This window comes from Chanos chanos, chromosome 14, assembly GCF_902362185.1.
Source record: "Chanos chanos chromosome 14, fChaCha1.1, whole genome shotgun sequence".
Lineage (NCBI taxonomy): Eukaryota > Metazoa > Chordata > Actinopteri > Gonorynchiformes > Chanidae > Chanos > Chanos chanos.
The window spans coordinates 3,295,467-3,315,734 of record NC_044508.1 but is presented as its reverse complement, the minus strand read 5'-3'; the positions used below and the strand labels follow the sequence as shown (position 1 = coordinate 3,315,734).

The following is a 20,268-nucleotide window of genomic DNA, read 5'->3' as shown; positions in this document are numbered from 1 at the left end:
GCCTAGAAAAAGAGAGAGAGAGGAGAAAAAAAGAATGAAGCATATAATGTCGTGTCTTGGAGGCGCAGTAACAGGAGCTGGACTGCCTTTGAAAGTGGTGCTGTGCTCTGAGGCTTCACCTCCCCTGGCTGGGCTGGACCGGGCCAGACCAGGCTGGGACCTAGAGCGATGCTCACTGCTGCCCCCTCTGGTCACTTCCTCTCCGTGAATTTCAGGGCTTTATACTCCCTACGGGTGGGGGGGGGGATGTGGAATCCATGTAGGGGGTGGGAGGTGAAAGGGAGTGGGGTTTAGAACTTACTGAGAAAGAGAGAGAGAGAGAGAGAGAGGGTGGGGAGACTTTAGTGCACCTGGTAGCCACTGGAAGATGTGAGGCGCTGTGTGTGTGTGTGTGTGTGTGTGTGTGTGTGTGTGTGTGTGAGACAGAGATAGGAGGAGGAGGGGGGGGGGGGGGGATGAGTGCTAGAGTTACAGGCACCATTGTCACCTCGCCCCACAAGACAGAGCCTAGAAACAGGAGAAGAGCTCTCCGACAACAGCACACACACACACACACCACAAACACACACACACACACACACACACACACACACACCACAAACACACACCACAAACACACACCACAAACACACACATACATACACACACACACACACACCACAAACACACACATACACACACACACGCACACACACACACACAGAGAGACACAAACACACACACACACACACACACACACACACAGAGAGACACAAACATACATACATACACACACACACGCACACACACCGCAAACACACACATACATACACACACACACACAGAGACACACACACACACACACAGAGACACACACACACACACACACACACACACACAGAGACACACACACACACAGAGACACACACACAGACACACACACACACACAGAGACACACTCCCTCTCTACTCCACCAGTACTCTGCACCCTGCACTGCACTCAAGCAAATTCTCACTGGGTTTACAGAGAGAGAGAGAGAGAGAGAGAAAGGGATGAAGGATGAAGGGAGTGAGAGAAAGAGGGATGGAGGGAGTGACACAGGACTGAATGAAAGGCTGAATGGAACAGGTAGAAAACCCGTCCAGTGACTGGTTCTGTTGAGAGGGAAAGGGAAAATGAATCTGTACCACTCAGAGTCAGAGCAATAAGAGAGAGAGAGAGAGATAGAGGGAGAGGGAGGGAGAGAGAGGGAGAGGGAGAGAGAGAGATGAAATCACCCACGCTGCTTTTTCTTATCCGTCGTCATGGTTTTTATTTGTTTAATTGATTGTAGCCGTGAGTAAATTTAATCGTTCGTCTTCCCAAACAACCACCGTGGTTTTTTTTTTTGGTTTTTTTTCCTGCTCGATATTCCTTAGAGCCTGTGGTACAATATTTTTCATTCTTTAATCAAACTTTCTGTCTTTCTTTAAATAAACTTGGAAATAACTCTTAACTCCCCCACATTCTTAAGCCTTTCCACTTTCCTCTTGACCATAATCCCTGGAATGATTTTACCCCCCCAATCCCCCCAAATCCCCCCGTAAAACTGTGTGGGAGCTGGAGCGGCCGAGTCCTGACCTGCTGGCTTGTTTGCCCAGGGAGAACCGGGATGTTCCCCTCTGATTTTTTTTTTTTTTTTCCTTTCTTTCTTTTTTCCAAAAGTAGATAGCATTACAAAGACAAGCGAAAACCTCTTTCATGCAAGCAGCGACACGGTTTCCTTGGCAGCTTGAAGGGAAACGCAGATTACAGAAATGTGAAGGCAGAAGAGCAAAAGGGGGCTCCTTTAATTAGCTCCTGTTTGAATCTCCACACGGCACATTACCACAAACCATGGAATCGTTTGTATTTAAAAAAAAAAACTTGTTTGTTTGGGTTTTTTTTTTTTTTCTACAAACTGTGATAATGTGTGGAGTCTGGCTCTCCATCCAAAAATATCCTCTTGTTTCTCTATGACTTGATTGTTATGTAAAGATGTTTGGGTGTTTTAGTATTATTAAAAGCTAGGAAGTGTGTGGCGTACTTTGGGCTCCAAGTACAAAAAAATTTCCCAACAAGTTGTTATAAATGAAAACTGGCTTTATGTGGAAACCCCTGCATATCCCTTTAATCAACTACTACTAGTACAACGCGAGTGCCAGTATTACTGTCCGTACTACAGCCGTGGTGCTAGTACTACACTAGTACGTACCCCTGCCGTTACCTGTTGCTACAGTTGCTAAAACTACATTATTACTACTGCTGTTAGCACTCCCACCTCTACTGCTAACACTGCATTCTGGATTCTGACCATTCTTGGTCAGTTTCCTTTTGTAATGACTTTTTAACCTCCTTAGCGCTGTAATTATTAGCTTTATCAAACCTTATTAAGGGGGAAGGAGAGGAATTCGAGTGGGGCGGGGGGGGGGGGGGGTTAGGTGCAGTGTAATGCAGAATCTGAAGACTGTCTGATAAAACTGTCCAGCACCATTACCGCGTTTCAATCACGACCGTCGTAACCTCCAGACAATCGGTTGTCCTCTGAGCCGCCGATGATTAAAAGCAACGCTCCGAAACGTAATTAGCTTCGCCCAGTAGCATTTCCGAGTCGGACGCTCGGATAAGCCGGCGCTCCGCTCTGTTAGTGTTGGCTTCTGCACTGAGGGCTTCGCCACTCTTTCATCTTATCTCCATCTCTGAACTGGAAGATGCCAGGGAGTGTTTAAAGCTCTTCTGAGCTTTCTTCGCGGCTGCGACGAGAGGTTCAGAGTGGCAGACCTGTTTTCCTTTCATTTCCTGCCCCACCCCCCCCCCTTCCCCTCTCCTTTTTTTTTTTTTTCTTTTCTGTCTTCATGTCCAAATGTACCAACAAACTCAACTACACTGAGCTGTTCTTGTATTCTTTGTACAATGACGATAGGCGCTTCGTTGATTTTACTGAAACTGAACATTCCGTTGGCTTTTTTTGTCTGTTTGTTTGTTTGCTTGTTTTGTAAGATTCCGTGTCATGGAGTGACATTGCTCTGTGACATCACAGTCCTGTTCATCTCATTCCACAGGTTGTGCCTCTGATTTGCACTCTGGGAATGGGGAGTTACTGCACCGGCACTGGTGGACTAGGGGTTTTTTTGGGGGGTTTTTTGCTAAATAATGGACAGTTATTTAGTGCTATGGATCTGCTGAAAGGTCGACGCAGTGGAAGAGATGAATGAAATGTATATGTACAGTAAGACAAGCCAGGCCAGACAAGAGACACTCTTTTTTTTTTTTTTATTGGCTGTACTTCTTTACTGATCTGTCCCACTTCTGCTGTCCCTTCTGACGCGTTTCAGGCCCGATTTTCAATAAAGAGCATTTTCCCTTTCTTTTTTTTCTCAACACATGAAGCTTTTGTCAGTAATGACTCTTCATTTCTAAGGAGCAGAATGAAAGAAAAGAACTTTCACAACAGGAAGAGTTGTTTGTCTTCCTGTGGATTACAAAGGCTGGGGAAAGGAAAAAAAAAAAAAAAAACCCATGTCGGTAAGAAAACAAAACTTGTACCCAAAGAAAGAAAGAAAGACAGACAGAAAGAAAGGAAGGGGAAAAAACGAGGAGGGGAAATTTAATTAGTGGTGGTCGCTTTCGGAGCCATGGGGTTTCCAGTGGGCAGGAGCAGTGGGCCGCTGATGATCTTTTGATTAGTGGCTGCGTTTGAAGGCCGGGGTGCTGGAGGAGGCCGGGGGAGGGCAGGAGAGCGGAGACCACAGCTGGCCAGAGTGGGTATCAGCAGGAAGGAACACTTAATTCCTGCCGGCCGACAAAAACACCCACTGTCCAGAGCCTCTTGGCACTCAAGGTACGGAGCCTTCCAGAAATGCCAAACAGCTGGCACCAATTCGGAAGCCAAACGACGGCAAAAAAAAAGAAAAAAACATAAAAAAAAAAAAAAACGAATGGTTTGGTTTAAGTGCATGGAACACGTTGCTCAAGATGTTAATTGTTTGTTAAGACTACATGTTTTGGGAAACCAAGTTTTTGTGGAAGTACTTGTACGATGAAGGTCGTGGGGGGTGGGGGTTGAAGGTTCCAGAAGGAAAAAAAAAAACCAAAAAAAAAAAAACCCGAGAAGTTTATTCTGGTGAGAGTTGAAAATGCGGCTTTGCTATATAGGATGTACTCTCAGGCTTGATTGTCAGCTTCCTTCTCATGCTCAATTTGTTTGTTCTGGAAGAAGAAACCCTGTATTTGTAGAGCTACATGAAGAAATGTTTCGTCTGCCAACGCTGGAGCTCTGCTTTGCCCATTAGATCTCGCAAGACTTCGGTGAGATGGCCTCCCCTGTTCCCTGTTGCCCACATTAACAATGCAACTGCCTGGTGTGCTTTTAGTTAGTCAGTCGTTAATTTTTCGTCTGTTTGTTTGTTATGCAATAGTCAGTGAATAGGCACGTTGCATTGTGGGTTGTGGTGAATTTTGAAAAACAGGATGAGCAGTAGGGAAAAGATGACACAAATAGAAGTAAACTGTATATTTCTGAGAGAACGAGGAATGAAGATGGATTGATCGAGGACAGGGTTCAGAGGCGGGGGTGGGGGGTTGGGGGGTGGATGGCTTCCTAAAAGGCAGCATTTACACACTCCCGTGGAGAGCCATTGATGCTTCAACTGCATCTCTACCCTCAGTGAGGTTTACTTGTCTTGACAATGAAAAAAAAGAACCATTTAGACAGTGTTTTTCCTGCTGCTAAAAGCAACATATACATCAACCCCCCCCCCCCAATACACATATACAAACATTATATATATACAGTATGAATCCCTTCAAACTTTAAGTACATAAACATTTTACACTTTTTTTTCTCCCTTCTAAACATATTAACAGTAATGAGCCCGGCCTGTTTTCTTTCTCTCTTTTCCTTTTTTTTTTTTTCTCCCTTTAATCCGTGTGGTTGGCTGTTTGCGCAAACGCCCTTAAGCGCCCCTCTCTCTCTCTCTCTCTCTCTCTCTCTCTCTCTCTCTCGTACTGGTCAGATGAGCAGGTCAGAATCTCCTGAGGCCTGGAGCCTGAGAACGCCCTGCGTTAATTCTGCACTACTTAACACAGGGGCCTTGAGCGAGTCTGGCACGATGTCAGGAGTGTTTTCTCCCTCTCTGTGTGTCGGGATAAAGAGATATTATTATTCGGTTTTGGTTATTGACTCGTTTGAATGTTTCATGTTGTGTCAAAAACCCTTAGTGGGTTTACTTGTTTTGGTTTTTTTTTCTTTTCTGGACTTTCTTTCGATGAAAGAAAAGGATGCTTTTGTGGATTTTTTTTTTCCCCCTTCAGGCCTTTGACAATTTTCCTTACGGTTTTGGAGATGCCAACATGCACCTCAGAAGTTACCTGTCATGTTGGGTTAAAGCCAAGATTGCAGTAGCATGGGCTAATAGTGACTCAGTTGCCCTACAGAAAGACCACCCCCCCACCCCCCTTTCTCTGCCAGGAGTCCACAGATCAGGGAGAATTCTCATCAACGTAGATCATACAGTTTCGCCTTCCGCTTCGGAGTCGTTTAAAGAGGCAGACGCTGTTTGTTGCTAACCAGGCGTTTTCATTCAAAACCTGCGCAGGTGGAGGAGAAGCATCTGCCTCGACACAGGTTTGCATTTTCACTCCACCTGTTTGCATTTTTACACCTCCCCGTTCGCTGATGTCAGTAACCGGCATGCGAACGGGGATTCTGCAGCCTCCAGTTGCGCGGGTTTCTGTAATGTTTGCGTTGTGTGAAAGCCGAACGATAATGGTTGAACATTACGAGTCTTTTCCGCGGGCGACGTCAAACAAGCGGGTTTTTTTTTTTTTTTTTTTATGTGCTTCATAAACGTTTTTGACATCTATAAAAATACTTCAAGATGGTAACATTTTGTCCTCTGGGCAGCAGTGAAGTAGGCTGTTGGACCCTTAATGGACTCGAAAGCATCGTTAAACTCAGAGAGAGAGAGAGAGAGAAAGCATTTATTAAACTCAGAGAGAGAGAGAGAGAGAGAGAAAGCATTTATTAAACTCAGAGAAGGAGAGAGAGAGAGAGAGAGAGAGAGAGAGCGTGCGTGCTTTTGAGGAAGTGTGTGTGTGGTAGTTCAGAATGAGAAAGTAGGTTTTAGGTCTAGGTTTTATACTTTACAGCATGCAGGACAATCTCTCAAAGAATTCCACTTTAAAAAGCTCGTTCAGATGTGATTCATAGCTGGAGGACATTTTCCTGGGAGCGCTGCGGTCGTAGTAAGCTAAACGTTGCCTCAAGTGTGTTATGCTGATGTGACTCAGCAAACTTGCATAGTTTTCCCTGAAAAAGCAAAACAAAACAAAAAACAACAACAACAACAACCACAAAAAAAAAAAAACATGCCACTTGTCTTTGTTGCATTTTTACATTTAGAAAAAGAAAAAATGCGGTTAATCACAGAATAGGTGTCTTTGATTTTTGTCTTCCTTACATACGTCATGTCTCAGCATGCTCTCCTAAAAGAGAAGCAGAGAGAGAGAGAGAGAGAATGGGGGGAAAAATCCCTCCACATGTAAGAGAAAAGTCTTCAAAGGAGGGAAGTTATGCCTTTATCTTTTAATAAGTCCAAGAGCCAGGAGGCAACACGGAATGGCAGAGAAGTGCTCCCGGAACGCTTAATCGTCTTAATTATAGCAGTGGAAGAGAGAGAAAGAGAGAGAGAGAGAGAGAGAGAGGCGGGGGGGGGGGGGGCACACAAGACTGTGCCAAGCAAGCGGGGTATGGGGGGGGGGGGGGGAGAAAGTGCTAGAGCATACACTAAAGTACAAGACTTTTAATAGAAATTTTAATAATTGAACCTCTAGGGTAGGGTGGGGTGAGCAGCTTGTTTGGAGGTGGGGTGTTTCATCCTGCAGGTCTTTTGCAAAGACCACCAACCGTAGTGATTTCTGCCTGGGAAAAAAAAAAAAAAAAAAAGTCAAGCGTTACTATCCCACCCGCATGATGTCACTCCTCAATGGATATCAGTAATGATCAGTATCCTAGCGCTGGTTGTCCTGGTTACTTGGGGGAAAGAAAGAAAAAAAACGACTTTCTGCTTTGGAAGAATTAACTGTAGATTTGTGATGGTCGTGATGTGTGTGTGGAAAGTTTGAATGGGAGTTTCACTAGGTTTTGGTATATGTAATTGGTTGTTTGGTGGATATGTTGAAATGAAATCCCATATCCTCAAAAATACCTAAACTTAATGCTGTTTCCCCCTCAAATTACTGCTGTGGACACGACATTTGTGTGTGTGTGTGTGTGTGTGAGAGAGAGAGAGAGAAAGGGATAAAGAGGGAAGCGGAGGGAAACCTGAGAAGTATAGGTTACAGCATGTTGAAATTAGACTCATGTAGGAGAATTAAATATGTTTGTGCATGTTTTCTTTTGCTCCCTAATTATACGTTTAACTTTTTAAACTTATTGCGTTTTGATTGGTTGACATGATTAGATTGTATGCCTGCTCCCCTCTTTGGTCTCCAGCCCTGCTTGCTCTCAGTCTCTCTGTCTCCCTCTCGTTCTCTGCCCCCCCCCCCCCCCCCCCCCCCTCTCTCTCTCTCTCTCTCTCTCTCTCTCTCTCTCTCTCTCTCTCTCTGCCGAGGCACCTCAAGTCGACGTTGCACATGTAGAGTCATGCACTTAATGCAGACTTCACTCCCCCTCATTAACACTCCTGAACTCTTTCCGTAACCCCACTGAAAAAACCCATGGTGTGTTCTAACGTTTGGACAGAGACTGCTCTGATGCACCATCTCTCTCTCTCTGTCTCTCTCTCTCTTTCTCTCTCTCCTCTCTCTGTCTCTCTCTCTTTCTCTCTCTCCTCTCTCTCTCTCTCTGTCTCTCTCTCTCCTTCCTCTCTCTCTCTCTCCTCCTCTCTCTCTCTGTCTCTCTCTCAGAGAGATTCCAGTAGCAGTATAGTGTAAATACCTGAGTTGGTGTTGTTGTCCCTGTGGTCGTAAGTAAGTCATTGTGGCCATTAACATTTACCTCTGCTACATGTATCCCCACCCAGCCCAACATCTCCTCTTATTCCTTAATCATCCCACATTCTTAATATATCACAAAGTAAACACTCTGTCATTTCTTATGGTAGTAATTGTGATTGTGATGGTAGTAGTAATACTAGAGATGGAGATGGTAGAGGTAGTAGTAGTCGTGGTAGTAGTAATAGTCGACATTGTTAGTGATTGGTGCTGTTGTAATAGTTCTACGAGTTTGGTGGTCATTGACTCTCTAAGTCTTGTCCGGGTGGTTTAACTCCTGTGTTTTGACTTCAAAGGGGAGGCTATAGCGCTTCAGGAAACGGCTCGGTTCAAACTGAAGATTGAGCCTTTTTTCTCTCTCTCTCTCTCTCCCTCCCTCCCGGCTGTGCTGGGCTGTGCTATGATGGGTGGGAGACCTGTGTTTGAAGGTATATGGCTTGTCGGGGGTGGGCTGGGTCCTCCAGCACTTGCCTAGAGGAACATTTTTGCTGTCGTGAGACAAGTTCCTGCAAAGCGGCTCCTGCCCGCCCAAATGTAGATTCTACCCCCCCCCCCTTTTTTTTTTTTTTTATCTTTTTCCCCCTTTTCTTTCTTAAAGGGCTTTTTACCAACCGCTATTAATTATTAACTCAGATCGTCTTCATCAAAGGCGCCGACGCACGCAGAGGCAAAGGGGCTACTGCCTGGCGATGTGTGGAGGAGAGAGAGAGAGAGAGAGAGCGACTTCAGCCTGCTTTTGAATAATTTAAAATAAATTGATCAAACGGGGCCTAGTGTAGCTTTCATTTGACAGGCTGGTGTGTCAAATAATGTGGTCAATGGTCCATTTTTTGTCTGTTTGTTTGTTTTGTTTTTCTGCATTGAATTCTTCATTCTTCATTCTCTTCTCGCTAGAGAGAGAAAGAGAGAGAGAGAGAGAGAGAGAGAGAGAGAGAGAGAGAGGGAGTGTGTTTTGTGACAATAATGTCCACTCGTATGACCCCCGAATGGCCGCGGCTAAGTAATCGTCGATAAATAACTAGCTTATTGCATTTGTCTGCGGTTTTACATCACATGGGTTTTTCCTGATGCGCCTCGCGTTGCCTTGGCTCATGTGAAGCTGCTGGCGTGGCAGACAATAGTGTGGTGCTGAGACTAATTTTGTTTAATTGGTGCCAGGGTCAGGATTGGGTTAAACGACGATTAGCCGCTAAACATGTCCCTTCCTCTGGCCCTCTTCAGAGAACTTTCTTTGAAACCCGTTCAAGTGTTTGATCTTGACTTTTGCCGCGAAATCAAAGGGAACAGTTGTGCATTTTTTTTTTTTTTTTTTTTTTTTTTTAAGGGACAAGAGAAGGTCTGTTGTCTTGTGTTTTCATCATGCTAAGGAGTAATAGTGCATGAAAACCATTCCGAGAGCTAAGAAAGAAAAGACTGGTTAAGCTCCAATCAAGCCGTTCTTTCAGAAGCTGCAGCAGTCTGAGGTTTTTTGTTTTTTTTCTTTTTTTTTCCAGGCGCATTTGGATATAACCGTTAGAACGTTGCATTCTGTTCTCAAATTCCCTCTAAATGCCCTGTTTGTCCCTCTGAGCTTTTGATACCCTGCATCCTTTGTCTTCACCACATTCTTCCCTGGCGTAGACCGAGTGTGACCTAAAACACTTCTCTCGGCAGTATCGCATGGGATGTCTTGTCTGAAGAATGGAACTTGTTGAGTTTTACATTAATGAAATGTGACTTGATTCCTTGTACAGACACACACACACACAGAGAGAGAGAGAGAGAGAAAATGCAGTTTGGTGGGTCTGACTGTGTGTGACTGACTTTTTCGTACTTGCGGCTTTGAGAAGCGATCTTCTGTAAGATATGGCGTTCGTGTGTGTTATCTCTGTGGTGTCTCGTTTATTGGAGGGACAGACGATTAAAACTTGGCCCAACTGCCAACCAGTGGCATCGAGGAGTTCCCCAGGTACAGAGCACCTCCTCTGCACACCCTGAAGTAAGGGACAGGGTTTGAGTGCGTGTGTGTGTGTGCGTGTGTACATGCGTATGCACGGATCTGTGTGTCTTTTTGTTGATACGGAGGTGAGAGTTGATGGGGAGAGGCCGGGAAAGCCAAAGATGGATGGAGGGGAAGCATCAAAAAGAACGTTCTGTGAAGTGTTTGCTTTCGCTTCTCTTTTTGATCTCTCTCGCTCTCTCCCTCTCTCTCGCTCTCGCTCTCTCCCTCTCCCTCTCTCTCTCTCTCTCTCTCTCTCTCACACACACACACTTTCACCCACATACTCTCTTTCAGATCAGATGGGGAGAAATGCCTGCAGTGTGTTTAAGCGTGGGCCTGGCCTCCCCAGTGCCACGCCCATACGCAGACCTGTTCCTATGCAGCTTGACGTCTATATTAAGCGGTGACGAGGGGCCAGAAATCCCAGTAAACCTTCCCTGGTCGTTTCCTGTGTGGTCGGATCTGTCAAAACACACAGCGCTCAGCTGGGCAGGGAAAGAGAAATCTGTGATCGATAATGAGCATCTCGTTTACAACTGTTATCAGAGTTTCAAAGGCCACAATAAATCAACCCCCCCCCCCCCTCCCCCGAACGCAGACACCACAATCCTGACCTGAAAAAAAACCTGCTTGGGGGAGTGGGTGAGTGGGGGGGGGGGGGGTACAAGCTGTTAAGTGACAGTGTGGGGAACAACTGTATCCTTTGGCCTCAGACTTCCCATGATGCCTCTGAGGGGAGGAGGGCCGCGGGGCTACGTGATGGTGGAGTTATGAGCTTGTGCCTTCTCTCTTTGATCTCTTTACTTTACCTTCCCTTTCATGAGCAGCGCTGGAACGCGCCCAAACAGGGTTTTAGTACCAGGATACGATCTGAGCAAGCATCCAAACAGAGGAGAGAGAGAGAGGGAGGAGAGAGAGAGAGAGAGGTGGGGGGGGGGGCGGGTGCACATTTGTAGTAGAGCATGTAAACAGAGCCTTTAAAACAAAAAAAGAATAGAAAACATTTATTTAATATGAAACATTTTCAATGTGGCGGTTTGCATTGTTCTGTGTCCCTTACTGTCTTATTTATTAAACAGCTGTTAAACGTTGTCTTTTTGCTGGTGTGGTGTCTTGTTTCCCTGTAGACTTCAGTCGTTACCTTAATACACAAGAAAGTCTTTTCTTGGTTTGAGAATCACCAGTTCATGTAACACCAAGAGAAGTGTTGCACTGTTTCACTGTGAGGAAGATAATAGTGTAGATGGACACGTTGTGCTGTGGTTTGAGCATAATGAAGACGTGGGCTGAAGTCGAGTGTTGATCAGCACTGGCATGGCCTGTGACGGGGTCAACTTTTTCAAAAGTAATAGAGCGACCTCTAGTGGCCACTAACGATACAGCAAGGTGTTTCTTTGGGAGAAGCAGCGGCATTTTCTCTCAAAGAGCCTTAAATGACGTCAGGTGTCTACTGGTTTACGGAGTTTATTGTCATAAATATTATGACATGTTCTTTCTCCCTTTTCAGATCGTCGGCTAATATGACAGATTTTTATAAAAGTAGCTCTGTTCATACACGTGTGAAGGTTGTAAGTTGATAAAATGTATTAATGCTCTTTTTTTTTTTTTTTTTTCTTCTATAGGCGAAACGTGCTGTTCAGAGAGGTGCGACAGCGGTCATCTTTGATGTGACAGAAAACCCAGATGCTATTGATCAAGTGAGTATGAACAAAGTCTCTCTCTGTCTCTCTCTCTCTCTCTGTCATTGGAAACTTTCCAAACAATATTCAGTTGCATTTAGATCGTAATATTAATTATACATAGAGCACGTGTGATCTTCATCTCACTTCAGATTACCTGTGTGAGATTCCATGCGCAACAATTTAACGTGGTTTTTTTTGTTGTTTGTTTGTTTGCTTTTCTTTGCCTTATTTTATTGTGCTCTTGTGACATTGTGCGGTAATATTTTAAAAGAATGTTGTTCGGTTACTGTGCATAAGTCAAAGTTTTGGAGGGAACATCCAGAGTCAGTGTGGTGCTTTGTTCTTTTCGCCGGGCTGTCTCCTCTCTGCTGCATTCAGACTCAAGTTATTGTCATCGGTTAGTAGTTAGAAGCGTATCTCCATGAATATTTATTTCATGGTGACGTGACTCATTTAAAACTCTTTTTAGAGTGTAGCATGTCACCGAATGAATGATTTCTGTGTTCTCTTCGTGCCCCCATTAAACCATGTCTACCATGAGAATGTTACGTTTTGGCTTTATAAAAAGACTCATAACTTCTATAACAGACATGGGTGACGACTGTCTCTGTGGAAGTCTCTCTTCTTCTTTTTGTTCTTTTCTTTTCAGCGTGAGGTGGTCTTTCTTTTCTTCTTCTTCTTTTTTTTCCCTCCCTTTTTCCTCCTCTGTTGTGTCAGAAGGATTCACTCTGGTATTTTTCAGCCGTGGCCCAAGTCCGGACTTGCACATGCCTCCTGTTTTCTCCTCCCTCCCTTTCTCTCGCCCACTGCTCGGTTGTAAACCATGTATGAAGGAGATAAAAAGCTTCTGTGTAGACCACATGAAAGGAAAAGTGTGTGTGTGTGTGTGTGTGTGTGTTGTTAAAATCTTTCCCCCAGAGAAGGCACCTCTGGCCTACTTCTTCTCCTCCTTCTTCTCCTTCTTCTTACTCCTGTGCTGACACAAGCGGCAGAAAAAAGGCCAAAGGCTAGAGCAGAGGTGGAGATTGGAATTATAATCCCGGGGGTGAAATTAGGATTAAGAGACTTGCTTATGAACTCCCCCCCCGCCCCCCCAAAATCTGTTGTCACTCATAAAAGCATGCAATTATTGAGGTTTTTCTTTTCTTTTTTAATGTTATTTTTAAGAAGGCTTGCTACATTTTTGAAGTGGGACAATTTTCTTGAATGACAGACCCAGAGAACAAGTAAGCAAGCAAGCGAATGAATAAATAAATAAATAACCGCAACGACTATCTTTTTAACTCAACTCGCCATATTTCACTTGGAAAGGCGACAGCGAGAGAGAGAGAGAGAGAAGTACAGGGCTGAGTAGCAGTGGCATTTCCCCTTGGGGTTTCCAAATTACAGACTCCAGCAGCAAACTACAGAGAGATACAAAGCGGGAGTCTATATCCAGTGTCCAAATACAGAACATGCAATTTGTTTACTACTTTTTCCCTTTTTCTTTTGCCCTCCTCCCCTGTCCCGTAGACTGGCCGCAGTTACCACGTCTCTTGTCAATCCACTCTTTTTCTTTCTTTTTTTTTTTTTTTATACTCTGTATGGAGCCCGTGAGATGTTGCGGACCCTTCGTCTCCAAAACTCTTTTTTGATGACGTTTCATTAAAAAAACAGCCCAATCGCACGATACGAAGCACTTTTACCACAGTAATACGTCGTGAGTTTCCCCTCACTTCAGTGCTGGCTTGTCGTGGCTGTGTGTATGCCTCAGTATTTTAGCAGAAACACGTTGGTAATTGCGCTTGCCGTGGACTTCCTTTAGATGATCTACGCCTACCAACTGAAATGTGTGATTAACGTGTAATTATGAAGTACAGTACGGCATAGGTGTGTTGTCACACTGTGCTTCCTTTTTAAGTGTATCAGTTCATAGGTTGCCATAAACAGAAGCACAACAGTTTTGCAGTCAGTGCACTGATTCATACCGGGAGTCATTGTGGAAAAAGCACCAACGTTAGAGACTCCAAACAGAAAGTGGGGCTAAATGTTTCAACACAACACGCAAATACTACGTCATGGGTATAATTATGGGTGCAGCTATGGCATAAACGTATAGGTTTTAAAGTGAGACCATTGTAATGTTAATGGAGGGAAAACTGGTTTTAACGTGCCCTCTTGCCCCTTCAGTTAAATCAGGTCTCTGAGGACCCCCTTAAGAGGCCGGTGGTCTACGTGAAGGGTGCTGATGCTGTTAAGCTGATGAACATCGTCAACAAGCAGAAAGTGGCGCGGGCCAGAATCCAGCACAGGCCACCGAGGGTAAGAACCGTCACCGTTCATGTGTGTCCAGATGGGTTTTGTGTCGGTCTGTTTGCTATGTTTAATGCAGACGAGATAAAAGGAGGTTTGTTCAAACTTTGAGCTTGTTTTTTTTTTAAAAAAAAAAAAAAAAAAGCTTTTATGGCCAAGAATGAAGGTATAACTGAAATTCTAAAGCTGTGTGATGTGGGAACGCCCAGCTGATTCCCGAAGTCATCTTTATTTAATTGCTTTTTCTTTTTCTTGTTTTATTTAATGGTCTCTTATCTAAACTGTTTACACTGATGGATGTCACCCATCAGTGACATCTCGTTTTGAGCCGTCTTTAAGTCCTGCCCTGTCACATAAACACGTGGTGTTGGTTGTGAGATTAAGCCCGGTGCGTCCGGCTCTCCTCTCCTCTGCTTTTGCGTGCAGCAGCCTACGGAGTATTTCGACATGGGGATCTTCCTCGCCTTCTTTGTGGTCGTGTCTCTGGTCTGCCTCATCCTCCTCATCAAAATCAAGCTGAAACAGCGAAGGAGCCAGGTGAGTGTGCACCTGATACTCCCTCCTGAAGATCGTCAGAGAAGGTTTTTTTTTTTTTTTTTCGCGAATACTCTTGAGATCTTTGATACTTGTTGTCGGAGGGACTTCATAGTTTAATTATGGGTTTAATTATTTACCCACTTGTTGACCACTTTCTTATTTATCCTTCAACATTCTTGCATTTGTATCTGGTCTAATACTGAACTTAGCAGTGGCACTTATGCGACGGACCACCCCTTAAAAACTACGTGCTTGGTTTGTGTTCTGCCTGTCCTGGAAGTCGCTTTGGACAAAAGCATCTGTGAAATGACTCAATGTAAATGTTGACATCAAAACATCAAAACTAGCAGTGAAGCCTGATGGCGTTTAGAGTGGTGTAATAGTTCTAGACCCACTTGGGGCAGTTATTCAGTCATTCATGCTCTCTCTCTCTCTTTCTCAGAGCTCCATGAACAGAATGGCCATCCAGGCCCTGGAGAAGATGGAGACTCGAAAGTTCAAGGCAAAGGCCAAAGGTCAGCGGGAGAGTAGCTGTGGGGCCTCCGACTCCCTCAGCAGCAGCTCCACGTCCGACTGCGCCATCTGCCTGGAGAAGTACATCGACGGTGAGGTGAGTACGAATCACACCCCCGTCATCTCCGAAAATCCGTCTCCGAGTCCTGGAAGACCAAAAAAAAAAAAGTCTTGAAGCACTCGATCGAATATTAAATCACAAATCGAAAGTCTTTAGGATCTGAGTTGAAAGTCTTTAAACTGCAACACTTAACATTGACTACTGTAATAGGCGCTCTTTGAATGACTTCTCATATGACACAAAGTGTAACATGTGGGACACTATAAATGTGTGGAATAGGTAACTGGGATTTTAAGTATTTTTACGTATTTTATTGGTTGGTAGCGAGTAGGACTTTGTGACACACGATTTGTGGAAGCAGCTAGCATTTGTTTTTGAGCAGATCTACATTTCGGCAGATTGGGAACAGTGAGGTAACCATCCCTTCAGCCCGCTTCACAGAAAGAAACACTTAGAGAATATTTGAACTCGGTGTTCAGAAAGGCTGTTTTCTGTGTTTTCGGGTATGTTTGCCAAATGGACAGCTGTGGCACTCCGAGAAAAAAAAAAAAAAAAAGGGCAGAATCTGGTACCATGAGGCGCTATCCATTTTTCCTGTGTGGTTTTGTGTCTTATTCTTTCTTTATAAAAAGGGGAGAAAAAAACACAACAAAGCCAGGCGCCTGGATAGCTCAGAGGAAGTGGCAATATAAAAGCCTGAATAGCATCAAAGGGCTTTTTGACGAAGAAAAAAACAACAAAAGCTGGGCGGATTGGAACCTCTGTGAGATCGGATGAGTCACACTTAGAGGGCAGGGAAAGAAGTTCTCAGGCCAAAAACACAAGGACACAACACTTGATCTTTGTGATGGAAAGTTCTGGAATGTCTTTTTCTGAGCAAATCGGGCGCCCAGCTTTCTCCGTCCTGAAGCTTGAATCCCGAAACCTCCGACCCGTTTGGCTGAACGCTGCCATTGTTTTTGTGTTTCTGTTTCTGTGATGCCAAACAGTTGGCAGGTGCTTGACAGCTTTATAAATCATAACCACCGACATTCCGGTATTATCAACAAACTATTGTATGCTTACCGTAGTCAAAATGGAGCTTAACAGGGAGTCTGTGCTTGCAGTCGAGCACTATGCAAAAGACAGTTTTCAAAGAGATTTTGTTGTTTTAAGATGAAAAGCTATTGTACTTTCTTCCCTGCATAGCTATACATCATATGTTCAACTCAAGATCCTCCTTGATCCTGCTAATCAAGTCAAGCCAGTCTAGGATTAAGCCTGTGAAAGACAAAGGGCCAGACTTTTGATCTTGCCACTCACTAGACAATCTGGTAAATGGACACGGAAGAAAAACCGAGAACTGGCAGTGACGTTGGGAGTGACATTTGTGTCATTAACGCTCAATGAACTCCAGCTGTGTTTGTGATGGTTTGATATCAGTTGGATGGCATGCAACACCATGCAAGATGTGACCATGTGATTATTCAGATGTCTCTGCCTTTCCCCCCCCCTCAGGAGCTGCGAGTTATCCCTTGTGCGCATCGTTTCCATAAGAAATGTGTGGATCCCTGGCTCTTGCAACACCACACGTGCCCACACTGCAGACACAACATTATTGGTGAGTCAAACCAGCGTTCCTATAAACCACAGCCTTTCCACAGCCTTCTGCACGTAACTTAGATCAGCTTGAAGTATTATATGAAATCACGTATTTTGGCTCGTTGACTGTAGCACGCATAGGAATAACTGTTCTCAGGTTCAGTGTATTTTTATCAATGTATTGTTTCTTTCTCCTCAACCAGAGCAAAAGAAGGGAAATCCAGGACCGGTCTGCATGGAACCAGGTAACCCAGTCCATGCCCGTCAGCAGAGGGTGGTCCTCCCTGTTCACTACCCTGGACGGGTACACCGTGCTGGGCAAGTCACCGCCTACCCCACCCGCACCAGCATGGACCCCCATGGGAACCCCATCACGGTTCTGACTGTGGACCAGCATCCCGAGCAAGGCATCTACCCCTCCCAGTCCTCCGCCTTCATCCGGGGATACCCTGCCCTTCACCTGGACCACGCCCTAAACCCTCACCACTGCGGGCTGGAGCACCGCATGTCCGCGTACCCCCAGCCACACGGCTTCAAACGGCCCAAGTTTCGGAACATCTCACGCACTGCCTGCTTTTCCCAATACGAGACCATGTACCAACATTACTACTTCCAGGGCCTGAGTTTCCCACAGCCTGAAGGCCAGCCAGGTAACGTACCTCACAAGGGCCATGGTCGAGCCTTCCAGCAGGGTCTACTCTACCCGTCTGTGGTCCACATGGCCCCGGCCACCTCGTCCCGCTTGGGTGACGCTGGTAGTACCTCAGGGCTAAGCTGTTACCATGGCCACCGTTCCGTGTGCAGCGGTTACCTGGCCGACTGCCCCGGCAGCGATAGCAGCAGCAGCAGCTCTGGACAGTGCCACTGCTCGTCCAGCGACTCCATGCTGGACTGTACGGAGGTCAGCAACCAGGGCGTCTACGGTAGTTGCTCCACCTTCCGCAGCTCTCTCAGCAGCGACTACGATCCGTATGTGTACCGCAGCAAGAGTCCGTGCCGCGGTTTGGCTGGAGATGCAACTCCAGGTTGTTCTGCTGCTGCTGCTGCCGCCGCCGCCGCCACTGCCTCAGCTGAGGACTCACCAGCTCCGGCAGGGTCGGACTGCCTGCAGCCTCCCAGCGGGGGTGCTTGTTTTGGCTCCGGGGACCAGCTGTCTAACTGCAGCATGGAGCCCAACTGTAGCAGTCACTCTTCACTGGAACCCAGGGAAATTATGACCACTACCTCAGCCGGGCCCCTAGAGGGCGCCATGGCAGATCGCAGTACAGCACCAGAGGAGGGAGGCGATCTGGGCGCAGCCTGTAGCTGCTGCTTCGAGGTCCTCCCTCCTAATTTGGAGCGTAAAGGGGCGGACTTGGAGCAGCCAGGGCACTGCTCCCAGGGGGTGGAGTCACAACACAACCCCGTCTCCTCGCGGAACTTTTACAGCGTTAGCATGGAACGTTTGGTACCAGCAGAGCATGTTAGTTACGAAGGACTACCCTGCTGCTTCTACAAGGAGATGAAGATGCAGCGGGCGGGTAACGGCGGGGGCCGCTACGGGGAGGACTGTGCCATTAACGTGCAGTACGCACAGACGGACAGCGACGGCTGCCCCTCGCAGGCATGCTGTGACCTGGGCCAGCGGATACCCATCATCCCCGAGGACATGGACTGTGAGCTAGGCCTGAGCCCTGAGCCGCAGGTTAGCTTACTCCCCGCCAGGCTAGCAGTAGAGAATGAGGAGGGAACTGCTGATTCTGTGGAACATAACAATGCTTACTTCTCCTCAGGACAGTACAGAGGTCAAACATACACTCAAGAGGAGGAGGCTAGGGCTCTCTTTCATCACTCCCCATGCTCCGATTTGCTGGAAGCGCAGGGAAACGGTAAAGCTACAGGCGAAGGGTCTAAGCTATGAAGTAATGTCCCAAACGTGGCTCTTCGCCAGTCAGATTTAAAGTGTGGTTGCCTTGTAAGCATTTGCTCTCTGATTGCGGAATGTCCTAGGCGGAAATGCTGTACGGTTTTAGCCTGATTTTTTTTGGGGGGGGGGGGTACGGGCAAGGTGTCCTGACATGTCGTGTTCATTCCAGTGACCGTTAGCGTCACGGCGACCGAATGGTCGCCATAGGCAACGGGGTGGACAGGCAGACACACCGTTAGGGGTTTGGACGCAATACAGGTTATGTCAGCAGGTGAAGTCAGGTTCTCAGAGAGCTGCTTGGGATACACTAGGTAACACTGTTCCCTGTCTGTTTCAGGGCTAGGACCAGAATAACGATCGAAGAAATAACTAACTACACTTAACTTTTGTGAAGTTTTGAATTTATAAACGTGTGTACATAAGACATGTAAAGCTACGTAAACTCATACACAGTAATCACTTAGCAAAAGGAGATACCAAAAAACATCATTTCAGATACCAAGTGGTAATTTTTTTTTTGAGGGGTGCAGGTAAATTCAGAGGGTGCTCAAACATTGTGTTAACGTTAAAAGATGCCATCAATCCAGATGCTCATGTGGGCCACACCCCTGTTCACACTCTCTCTCAGGACTCCAGCGGAACTTTCTAGAACTGAAGCTGACCAAGACACTACTACTTCTGAATGATCCAGAGCAGCAAACTGATGAAATAAGACAGCTGAACTGACCGTACGATAGAACACCAAAGTGTAATATCTCCCAGAGTTACCTTGAGTTTTAGCCCTCATCAACAGTCTGGTGTACCTCTACCTTCAAAGCAGACGTTCTTCATTTCAGTCGACTCATCAAAGCTTCTGGGCTCAGTCACAGGCCTGTGTGTGTGTTTGGTGCACTTGTTTTTTTTTTGTTGTTGTTGTTGTTGTTGTTATTGTTGTTTTTTTTTGTTTGTTTGTTTTAATACAGATGATTTTTTTTTTTTAGTGGACTAATTTTAACACACTAATATGGTATGTCAGATTGAGGCCAAAGTAACATGGTTTGAAGAGATTGGAAATGCAGTGGGTTAAAAGCTAAATGTGCGTAAAATGTACATTGTCAGTTTTCTGGAAAAATTTACTCAAATGAATAACGTATACACACACACACACACACACACACTCTCACACTCACAGACACACATTATGTCTTCATGCCTTTCTGTTTTGACAGAGTATTTTTTACTGTTTCTATGAAATGTACCCATACAGAGACAGCTGTTTTGGAAAAAATAACTATTTATATTGTTAACTATAACCCAGTGCCGTGATAACACGCAATTTTGAGAATCTAATCTTGCCTTGCATAGAAATATGTACTGCAAATATAGCATAATGGGGTACTTGAGTCACTATTTAATTTTTTTTTATTGTTTGTAGCACTTAAGAAGATTGTATAAAAGAAAAAAAATGTGTACAAAAAATTAATATTTTTAAAATTTTTAAGATATAATTATTTTCCTCATCATTACCATTTTACAAATGTTGAAAGGCTAGGAAAAAAAAATCAATCTGTGTATATTTCTTTATCTGTATAGCAGCACATTTCATAAGTGGAAATATGTTCTCTGAATATTTATTTACTAATATATTTATCTTTAAGCCATGTCTTATGTTCCAAGGGTTTTTTTTTTGTTTGTTTATTTTTTCTGGAGGATTTTTTTTGGCGATCACTAACATGAGACGTC

The 20,268-nt window shown here is 45.2% G+C and overlaps 1 protein-coding gene across 2 annotated transcripts in view; it reads left to right on the top strand.

Annotated features, from left to right (window-relative positions):
• Window positions 1-18,671, top strand: part of znrf3 (zinc and ring finger 3) — a 63,539-nt gene extending 44,868 nt beyond the window's left edge. The window contains exons 3-8 of one of the 2 annotated variants that reach the window (XM_030791476.1): window positions 11,597-11,671; window positions 13,826-13,957; window positions 14,378-14,485; window positions 14,928-15,095; window positions 16,557-16,659; window positions 16,844-18,671. In XM_030791476.1, the coding sequence (XP_030647336.1) occupies window positions 11,597-11,671; window positions 13,826-13,957; window positions 14,378-14,485; window positions 14,928-15,095; window positions 16,557-16,659; window positions 16,844-18,540 (2,283 nt within the window). In that variant the 3' untranslated portion in view covers window positions 18,541-18,671. Of the gene's footprint in view, window positions 1-11,596; window positions 11,672-13,825; window positions 13,958-14,374; window positions 14,486-14,927; window positions 15,096-16,556; window positions 16,660-16,843 lie in introns of both variants that reach the window. The other variant, XM_030791475.1, reaches the window with a different exon arrangement.
• Window positions 18,672-20,268: the final 1,597 nt, after the last annotated feature.